The 10,697-nt window shown below is 45.4% G+C and overlaps 1 protein-coding gene across 1 annotated transcript in view; it reads left to right on the top strand.

Annotated features, from left to right (window-relative positions):
- LOC103605353 overlaps positions 1 to 10,697 on the top strand; it is a 46,732-nt gene that overhangs the window by 34,219 nt on the left and 1,816 nt on the right. The window contains exons 6-7 of the mRNA XM_008589923.1: positions 5,222 to 5,234; positions 6,459 to 6,506. Coding sequence (XP_008588145.1) covers positions 5,222 to 5,234; positions 6,459 to 6,506 — 61 coding nt within the window. The remainder of the gene's footprint in view (positions 1 to 5,221; positions 5,235 to 6,458; positions 6,507 to 10,697) is intronic.

The raw sequence follows: 10,697 nt of genomic DNA, 5'->3' as shown, positions 1-10,697 counted from the left end.
CCTGTCTAGTCCTTCGAATCCGAACCCTCGGACGGGAGCGCCGCCGCGCTTCCCAAGCGGCGCACTATCCAGTGCGCCACCGGGCCGGCCCTAACTGTAAGCTTCTTAAAGGAAGAAATCTTGCCTACTCATGCTGGTACTTCTAGTGATTAAACAAAACCTGGAATATATGGGCCGGCCCGTGGCTCACTCGGGAGAGTGCAGTGCTGATAACACCAAGGCCCCGGGTTCGGATCCTATATAGGGATGGCCGGTTTGCTCACTGGCTGAGTGTGGTGCTGACAACACCAAGTCAAGGGTTAAGATCCCCTTACCGGTCATCTTTAAAAAAAAAAAAACAAAACCTGGAATATAATAAGCCCCCAGTGACAGAATAAATAAAATGTCAACTAGGAGTACAGGAAAATGTCCTGAGAAAAGAAACTTCCAGAAGAATGGTTCTCAAAGACTGGTCCCTGGACAGCACCATGAAAATCACCTGGGAATTTAGGAGACGTGCAGATGCAGGGCTCCACCCTAGACCTACTGAGTCAGAAGTTCTGGGATGGGGCCCAACCACCTGCATTTTAATAAGCCTTCTGTCTTAATCCATTTCGTGTTGCTGTAACAGAATACCACAGACTGGGTAATTTATAATAAAAAGAAATTTATTTCTCACGGTTCTGAAGGAAGGCTGGGAAGTCTAAAGTTGTGAGGCCTGCATCTGGCAAGGGCCTACTTGCTGTGTCTTTCCATGGTGGAAGGAGGAAGGGCAAGAGAGGGCAGGAGCAAGAAAGGGGCAAACTCACTTTTATAGTAACCCAGTCCCACAATAACCGCATTAATCCACTCATGAGGGCAGAGCTGTCACGGCCTAATTACCTCTTAATGGTCCCACCTCTTAATACCGTCACGATGGCAATTCAATTCCCATGTGAATTTTGGAGGGGACATTCAAACCATAGCACCTTCTAAGTCATCCCCATGCACGTTAAAGCTTAGAAGCAATGCAGTAGAGCTATCCTCAGGCCAGTACTCTCTGTGTATAAAAGTAATGAACATTTTTGCTAACTATATTCAGGCCCCATGATCAGTCTTTACATGTGTGATCTCATTTACTTCTCACGACAACACTGTAAGGTAGGTGTTATTACCATTCCCATTCTACAGATAAGGAAACTGGGGCTTAAAGAGATTCAGTGACTTGCTTGAGGTTTCATAAGCATAAGTAGAGGGCCTGGTGGGAGCCCCGGCAGTCTGGCTCCAGGAGGTGGGATTCACTGTGAGGCAGGGGTCTCAGCGGGCTGTTGCAGCCCCTACCAGAGCCCCAGAGTTTAAGTAGGGAGCTGGGATCCAGCTCGGTCTCTTCATCATTTGGGGAACTCATGTCAGCCTCTTCAGGTTTCAGTTCTTTAACTGAGGAAATTATGAGAAAAAATTTAGGTTGAAATGAGTCTATTAACGTGCTTGAAAATTTTTCAGAATTACACGTATGTAAGACGTTATTTGCACATTTTCTGCAAACCCAACACAAATCTTGAGAAAGGTGAAGTAACTCTGCCACCCACTCCTGCGCCCACCAGCACCACACATGTGCCTCTCACCCCCTCAAGCGGCAAAAGTCAGATTGCAAATGCCTAGGTCTAAAAAGTAAGGAAAGGCTGTCCCCTGCTGTCTAAGATGATGAATGACCCCAACCTGATACCTGCCTCACTGGTCTAAGCTACTTCTATGGAAGAAAATGCTGCATGCGCACTGGAGCATACTGTCCAGAGCGGCAACACTGGAACCAGCTCCATCAGGATTAAAAGAAACGATGACGCCAAGACAGAGAGGTATGATTATTTGTAAGGCCTGTGGGGATGAGAGTCCCCAGCTAAATAATCAAAAGGAAACTGTTACTCAGAGGGCAAATTATTCATGGGCAAAAAGGATAAGTAAGACAGGAAAGCATACAAAATAGATCAAAATAAATCATTATGTTGATGACAGTGTGCCTCAATGGGGGAAGTAATAAAGAAGGGGTCTTGCCACATTCCAGTGATGAAAGCATCCACGACCTTTTATTCAGGTGTATGGTAGAGTATTGTGAGATCTGTCACTATTAATGAGGGAAGCAAACAGACTGCCTTCTCTTCTTCTTTTTTCCCTAAATTCTAAGCTATGCCCTTAGATGCAGCTTCTGGAACCCCTAGATAGCTGTGTGATGCTCTCCATGGCTTACACCTGGTCTGTTCCAGTCAGGGGATAAGCTGTGGGTCCCAACCTGACACTGTAACAAAAACATCTGGGGTGATTTTCTGTTTGGTTTTTTATTTAAATATAAATAAACTCAATCCTAGATATTTTAACTCAAAAGTTTATGGGGACAAATCTGCATTTTCACAAGCTTCCTAAGTGATTGGGACCCCACTGAACAAATTTAGAACCTTAAAAGAGGTTTTTACATAAATTGATCTTCTTTAGAAAAAAAATAGGGACTTTGTAAATTGAATAGGTAATTTTTTAAGTAGCTGATTTTCAAATATTACATAGAGCAATATTCTGTTGTATTTTTTCTTTTTAAATTCCATTAATTTAAGTTTGATTTTTAAATAGATAATATAGCTATATGGCCCCCAAATGGAAACAATACAACATAAGGTCAACACTGAGAAATGTTATTTTTACTTCCAGTCTACTTCACTCATCCTTAAAAAGTAATCACTTTTATCAGTTTCTTTTGCATCTTTCTAGTGTTTCTGGTTGTAGAAACAAGCAAACAAAAGTATTTACCCCTTTATTGGACAAAAGGTAGCATATACATCTATGCTATTCTGCAGCTTGTTTTTTTCTAGTTAACAATGCATCTTATACCTACACCCCCACGTTTATTGCAGCACTATTCACAATAGCCAAGATATGGGACCAACCTAGGTGTCCACCAACAGAGACAAAAGGTAGCATATACATCTATGCTATTCTGCAGCTTGTTTTTTTCTAGTTAACAATGCGTCTTATACCTACACTCCCACGTTTATTGCAGCACTATTCACAATAGCCAAGATATGGGACCAACCTAGGTGTCCACCAACAGATGACTGGATAAAGAAAATGTGGTATATGCACAATGGAATACTACTCAGGCATGAAAAAGAATGAAATCCTGTCAATTGTGGCACAGAAAGATAAATACCACATATTCTCACTCATATATGGGAGCTCAAAGAATAATAAGTTGAACGTTTAGAAGTACAGAATAGAATTGTGATAACTAGAGGCTGGGAAGGGGATGGGAGAAGGGGGATAGTGAGAGGTTGGTTGATGGACACAAACTTACAGCTAGATTAAAAAAATAAGTTCTAGTGGTATCCAATAGCTCTAGGCATGTATAATTAATGATAATTTATTGTCAAATGGTTAGAAGAGCCTAAATGTTCTCATCACAAAGAAACAATAAATTTTTTGATGATGCATTTTCCAACTACCCTGATCTTATCATCATGTATTATATACATTATTGAAATTTAACTCTGTACCCTATAGATATGCGCAATCAATACATTTCAATGAAAAAAAAAATAAATTCCTTAAAAAAATAAAAAAATTAGACCTTAAAGCTTTTGATAACAATATAAAATGTTTTCATTTCTTCTTAGCACTGAATAACGTTCCATTGTGTGAATATATCCCAGTTTACTTATCCATTCCCTTACTGATGGGCACTTGAGTCTTTTTCAATCATTCACTATTCCAGATAGTAAAGATATTTTACACACAATTTTTTTTTTTAGATTTGTATGCAAGAGTATTTACAGAATTAATTTCCACAGGTGTTGTGGAGAAAAGACAACTCTTGTACACAATTGGTGGGAATGTAAATTAGTACAGCCATTATGGAAAACTATATGGACACCTCAAAAAACTAAAAATAAAATTACCATATTATCCAGCAATCGCACTTCTGGGTATTTACCCAAAAGATTTGAAATCAAGTTTGTTGAAAAGATGTCTGCACTCCATGTTCATTGCAGCACTAGTCACAATAGCCAAGTTATGGAATCAATTTAAGTGTCCATCAACAGATTAATGGATAAAGAAAATGTGCATTTATACACAATGGATTCCTGTTCAGCCTTTAAAAAGAAGGAAATTCTGTCATCTGTAACAACATGGATGGAATTGGAGAACTTTAGGCTAAATGAAATAAGCCAATCATAGGGAGACAGATACCACATGTTCTCTCTTATATGTGGGATCTAAAACAATTGAACTCATAGCACAGAGAGCAGGCTGGTGGCTACAGAGGATGGGGTTTGGGAGAAACAGGGAGAAGATTTCCAAAGGGTGCAGGAGAATTAAGTTGCCGGACACGGAAAAAGACAAAAGACAAAAAAATAAATAAATAAAAAATAAAATAAAAAATAAAAAATTTCCATAGGTGGGATTTCTGGTGACATAGTAAATGCATTTGTATTTTTTATAGATGTTTCCATATTGCTCCCCATAAGGGCTTTATCACTTTGCCATCCTACCTCTAATCTGTGTGTAACGGTGCTTATTTCACCAACAGCTAGCCAATAGAATGGTCTTCCATATTCAATTTTTCAAATTGGTTAAAAGGAGTATATCTATGCATTTTTATTTTGCATTAATCACTGTGAGATTTTTTCCTATGGTTAAGCACCATTTAATTTTCTTTTTTTCCCTCTGAATCATCTGCTCTTTGCCCATTTTTATTGGGCTGCTAGATTATGTTCATATTGATTTCTGGGACTTCATCACATATTACAAAGATTAGTCCTTGTGATGAGAGTTGCAGATATTTTCCCCAGATTGCCATTTGTCTTTTGACTTAGTTTATATTTGTCCATGAAGGCGTGCCATTATTATGTAGTCAAGTTTGATTTTTTTTTCTCCTTTTAGGTTTTAAGTTATACTTTGAAAGGCAATAAAAGGAAGCACCATCTGGTGAGATGATATCTAAGTCACTTAACTGCAGGTTAAATTTCAAAGTCATCTTGTGTAGGGTCAACCCGTGGCTCACTTGGGAGAGTGTGGTGCTCATAACACCAAGGCCACGGGTTCAGATCCCTATATAGGGATGGCCGTTTAGTTCACTTGGGAGAGCGTGGTGCTGACAACACCAAGTCAAGGGTTAAGATCCCCTTACCGGTCATATTTTGGGGGGAAAAAAAAAAAGTCATCTTGTGCAGGGAAAATAAAGTATCTACTGACAACTGAAAATGTTACTACCCTTCAGGGAAGAGAAGGATAAAACTGTGACCATGATCATGTGACCTTACAACTGTATCTGAGTGTTTTCCAGTCTTCCTCTGTTTTTCCAGCCTCCACGTCCATTTCCCCCAACTCCCTTTACTGACTTACTCTGACCCCTGAGGCCAACAGTGAGAGCTGACATCACATGTGGTCTTCCCTCACCCCCCACCCATTCCTGGCCAAGCTCTCAGCTATTGTTTCATCTGACAATCTAGAGAAGTCCTCCCTCGCTGAAGCTCATGGTCAGTTCTCCAGAGAACTCCAGACCCCAGCTGACCAGCCTAGAGGTTTAGAGTTGGCTAGAGGGACGGAGTCTGGGTACTTAGAGGTTTCATTCTAAGAAAGGTGTGATCTCCGAATGACGCAGAGCCTGGGGTAACACCAGGGCAGATGCTGCTTCCTGACGGGGTAGGACCCCACTGTGACGACAGCTTGGAGAGGGGCGTAAACTAAGAGAAAGCCAGCCCCATCAGCAGACAACTTTGCAAAGACACAGCTCCAAGGAGCTCAGACATCCTGAAGATAGGGCGTGGGGGTGAGGGGAGAGCCCCCCTGGACTGGTCCACACCCCACCACCATCTCGCACAATGGGGATTGATGTCACCAGCCCCCGTCCTCCACTCCCCTCAAAGGAACAGCTGCTGGAGTGGTTTCTTCCAGGCTCCCAGGGGCGGTGCCCTGGGAGGGGCCATTTTTGTACAAAGCTGTAACATTGTGGGGACAGGGGCCACGGTGATTCAACTCTATGGGAAATCTTTACAAAAACCTTTCTGCCTGTCCCAGCACCCACAGTTTCCTTCATTTTTCTTCTGGGTCACAGACCCAAGCGTGGCTTGATCCAGGATGCCTCTGCCTCCCTCCTGACCACATGTCAGGCAAAGGCCATGGACAAGGACAGGCCTGGATCAGAACCGAAGTTTCCCAGGCAGAAGGAACCCAGATGTAAAAAGAATGCCTCAGTGGCCTCACAGGTGAAGGGCTCAGGGAGACTCTTTCATCCCGATCCCCGTGAATCTTTTGAGAAAGGGACATAGGACCCTCTGGCTGGACTCTGCCATGCTCGCTGGTCCCAAGAGTCAAAAGTAAAAAGTGTTCTTCTGTGCAGTATCTATAAAGCACAGGAGGGGATTCCTTATCCCAGGGTCCTCCAGACCCTAGCCAGGGACCCATCCTCTCTCCATGCCTGAAATTTGTTTTCCTCCTTGCCCCACGTCACTGTGTGAACACTGAAGTTATCTTTGGAGAAGGCACCAGGCTCACAGTTGTAGGTAAGACATTTTCCAGGTACCTTTTCATGTCCCCTGTAGAAGAAAGTGGAGCCAAAATGTCCATTTTAGAGTGGCCGTATTCCGATGTGCTAACTATGACTATACCTTCGGCTCGGGCACCAGACTCACAGTTGTAGGTAAGCCTGGCATCTAGGTGGGGTGCAGAGGTGGAGGACTCTTTCCTGGAAAAAGTCACAGAGAAGGGAGGACCCAGCTTATCTCATGTCTGGGATTGGGGAGGCTCACTGCACGGGTGACTCTGCCCAGGCACCCGGAGGTTCTCAGCAGAGTTGAGCCGAGCCTGGCACAACCTGGTAGGAAAGGAGAGGGAGATGGTGCTGTCCCTCTGAGTAGTCCCCTGAGTTACGGGAGCCAAGAGAAAGCCTGGAGGGGAATTAAGAGCTGGGACATCTGTTGAGACTGTCAGGCTTTCTGTAGAGGCTTCAGATCTTCCCTTGATCTGTATTTTCATAGGCGGCCACACTCTGCCCCTTCTCCTACCCATCTGGGTTCTGGGCAAGCCCTGAAGGGCACGCAGAGTTGAAAGCAGGGCTGTGGCTGTGTGAGGAAGCGATCCATAAATGTCCAGCCTCACCCCGAATCCCAGCTGTGCTCAGCAGATAATGGGAGGTTTTGAAGTGGCCCGGGGAGGCTGTGTTCTGGAAACACCCTCTATTTTGGGGAGGGAAGCCGGCTCACTGTTATAGGTAAGTCAGGGTTGGAGAGCTGGGAACTTGCAAGGAGGGTCTAGGATCCAGATGGAGCCTCTGTCTTGGTACTTAGGTTAAAGCATATTTTTATTAGGAAGATCTGAATGTAAATCTTAATGTAGACATGGAGGGGACATCCTTCATCTCTAATAATTTCATAGACTGGCTGTGCCAAGCCTGGGTTCCCCTACAGGGAGGAAGGTAGACTAAGCTAACAAGGAGTCACCTTGTCCATCTCCTGTATCCTTGGAGGGTGCCCGTCTTGGCCATGATAGACAGGAGAGCGTCTGGCCTTACAGCTGTTATGGTCTGGCTATTTTTATCCCTCAGGCAGAAAGGAGGCAGATGCAGGAGAGAGAACATGGGGTTGGGGGGTGTCACACAGAGTCCTCTGACCACAGCATTTCGGGCTGCACAGTTGTCTACCACTCAACCTCCCAGAGTCAAAATTCTCCTAAAGAATGGCAGGTGGACTTGGGGAGGAAGGAACAGAAGGTAGCAGGGGGCAGTTTTCCTGCCAGGCTTTAATGTTGTGCAACTAATGACAAAATCTTCTTCGGCAGCGGAACCAAGCTGTCTGTCTTGGGTATGTAAAGGTCTTCTTCCAGGATAGTGTACTGCAAGGTTGGAGTTCCAGGAAGATGCCTTGGAGAGGCAGGGACTAAGAGCAGAGTTGGGGAAGGCTCCAGGAATGCGGGTGGGTGGAGTTCATGCCGGAGCCCCCAGAGCTCTGTGTGGAGCCAGCTCTGGAAGGAAGGGCCCTTGCCAGCTCTTCTGGGGTTTGCCACATGCATGTTGTGCTGTGTACCAACCAGGCACAGCATTTTGGAAATGGGACTCGACTCTCTGTCCTAGGTAAGGTGCAGGACCAGGGGTGGTAGATCCATTGCCTCTTGGAGCTGGAGTCTCTGCCTCTCTACCCAGTGCTGGCAGCAGAGAATTGAGTAAACTCACTTAGCCTGTGGGGGTCCCACGGAGCTGGGTCTGCTACCCCTTCTAGTGTGGCTTGGGTGACTCCTCTATGTCTCTTCTCTAAGTCTTCAATCTGTAATCCGTCTCCTTGTTCCTTTCTTGGTTCATCCTTCCTTCTCATCTGCATGGATCTGCCCCTCCTAAGCCTTTTCCTCATCTTCCTCTCGCCCCATAGTTTGCCTAGGCCCTCCTTGTTCAGTTCCTTTAGTGCAGAGCCATGTATCCAGGCAGAGAAAGGTGGCCAGACCTCTCTCAAAGAGCTAAGACTTGCCTCTGGCTGGAGATGTCTGGGTAGGTTTTACCAGCGCCTCCTGCACTGTGCTATAATTCACCTCTCCACTTTGGGATCGGCACCAGGCTTACAGTGACAGGTATGGGGGCTCTGTTCCTGACTGGGAGTGCCTGCTTGACCACAATGAGCAGGTGCTGGGAAGGGAATTGGGTGTAAGGACAGAGGTCAGAGTTGCCCCTTCCCACCTGCAGCCCTGCACCCCTCCTCCCGTCCCCAGGGCTTGTCCTGCTTGCCATTGTGCTGTTTGTTGAGGTCCGGGCTCCCTGTGTAGCCTCAGGGTTTGTGTTTTCTCACTCTTTTTTTCACTGTCTTCTGACTCCTCTCGTCTCTGCTTTAGTAGGTGCGTTGTTTTACTTTCCCTTTGTATTGGATATTCCCCATTTTTCCCTTCCTGCTCTAACTCCAATTCTGCACTGTTGACTCTGTTTTGCTGCCTCCTATGTTAAAATACTTCCCAGCATCTGCCTTCACCATAGAACTCTGTGTGCTTGCCTTAATGTTTCTCCTGCTCTACCTTTCTCCAAAGATCCATGTTTGTCTTCCTGTGATGGTTTAAAGGATCCAGAGGCAGTGGGGGCCAGGCTGGTGAGACCTGGGTGGTTTGAGGTCTGCTGCTGAGGCCGGAGGACAGAAGCACTTGTCACGGCATCGCAGGAGCTATGGAGGCGTCTCTGGGGTGCACTGTGCTTGGTGTGTGTTGAGGGGATAGGTCTGAATAAACTGTTGCAACTGGAAATTTATACTATCTTAGCAACAGATTAGATATAAAGAAGAGAAAATGGATAGTTGAACCCATTTTCATAAGCCTGTGGATCTATGCTGGGATAATAAGGTAAGAAGCCCATCATGAAACCCTAACATAACCATTACCCTGTGTGGGAGAGAGCAGGGCTGCAGGTGGGAAGGGGCAACTCTGACCTCTGTCCTTACACCCAATTCCCTTCCCAGCACCTGCTCATGGGGTGGAATGAACTGGGGTCTGGGCTAGAGGCATAGACAAGGCTGTAGGAGTGCGACATACAGGTCCTATGGGCAGGGCAGACACTGTCCTACAGGTGGGAGCATGTGCCAAGGAATGTAATGAAAAGTACAAATTACCAGAATCAAAGGCCTGCATTCAAGGGGATGAGACCAGGGATGGGGGCATCATGCAACTTGGTGAGTGACTTAAATAGTCTCAGTAAAAACATATGAATTGGAGGGACTGATTTAACTTATGGGACCAGCCTTTTTATTCCTGTTGTTTATCAGTATTGCTGTTTGCCAAACCTGCGTCTCAATCTTCCCATTAGAAATATTTCTTAAATTTAGATAAAGAGGAGACATCTGGGTTTGCCACATTTCTTCACCAAAAGCTCACTCCTGGAGTCAGAACAGAACAAAATGGAGGGCACAGTAAATTCTGGCAAAATGGAGGGTGCTTGGAGGATAGATGTGATTTCCTCCACTCTTCGTGTGTCTTCAGATGAGGTCATTCCTGCCAGTAATCCCAGAAATTCTTTTTCTCTTATTTGTCAAGCATGTAAAAGGGCCCAGGGCACCTCTACGGAAGTGGCCCTCAGACTTTGTGATCTGTGCATACCCAGCAATCAGGCTTTTACTACTTTCAAGAATGAAAAGCTTGGCTGTGAACTAGGATTCCAACCCTGACCAGGGAGGTGTGCCAGACCCTGAAAAGAAGAAAGGTTCACCCCCTGAACATTGCCTTTCATAGGATTGCAGCCATCCTGGGCAGGCTCATTCAACTCTACCACGGCTGCTGCTAAGTCTAAATGATGAGATAGCCGCGCCCTAAGCAGGGTTTTGAACTAAGAAGGAAGATAGACAGGTGCACTCTTTTGAAAGATGATCAAACATGCCCCAAAGTAAGAGACATTGCAAAGAAAGCCAAGAAAATCAGGACACAATGCCACCTTAGGGATATGGGGGAGAGCGCGGGCAGTGTGGATCCATGAGAGACCTGAGAAAGTGGGAGAGCAACCACAGACCCCAGGATAGTAACCCCACAGCAAACAAACCTACTAGGACTTAAGTTTACTTTATGATGAACTCTCTCTCTCTCTCTCCCCCTTACACACACACACACACACACACACACACACACACACACACAGAGCCCAAAGAGCTCTCAGAGCAGCCCTGGTCCCAACCCCTCTTCACCTTCCAGAGGACCTGAGCAAGGTGACCCCACCCAAGGTCTCTGCGCTCGAGCCATCG

The sequence above is a fragment of the Galeopterus variegatus genome, unplaced genomic scaffold (assembly GCF_000696425.1).
Source record: "Galeopterus variegatus unplaced genomic scaffold, G_variegatus-3.0.2 Scaffold5757, whole genome shotgun sequence".
Lineage (NCBI taxonomy): Eukaryota > Metazoa > Chordata > Mammalia > Dermoptera > Cynocephalidae > Galeopterus > Galeopterus variegatus.
Note: the sequence above shows the minus strand (reverse complement) of the source record. Positions and strands in the feature narration are given on the sequence as shown.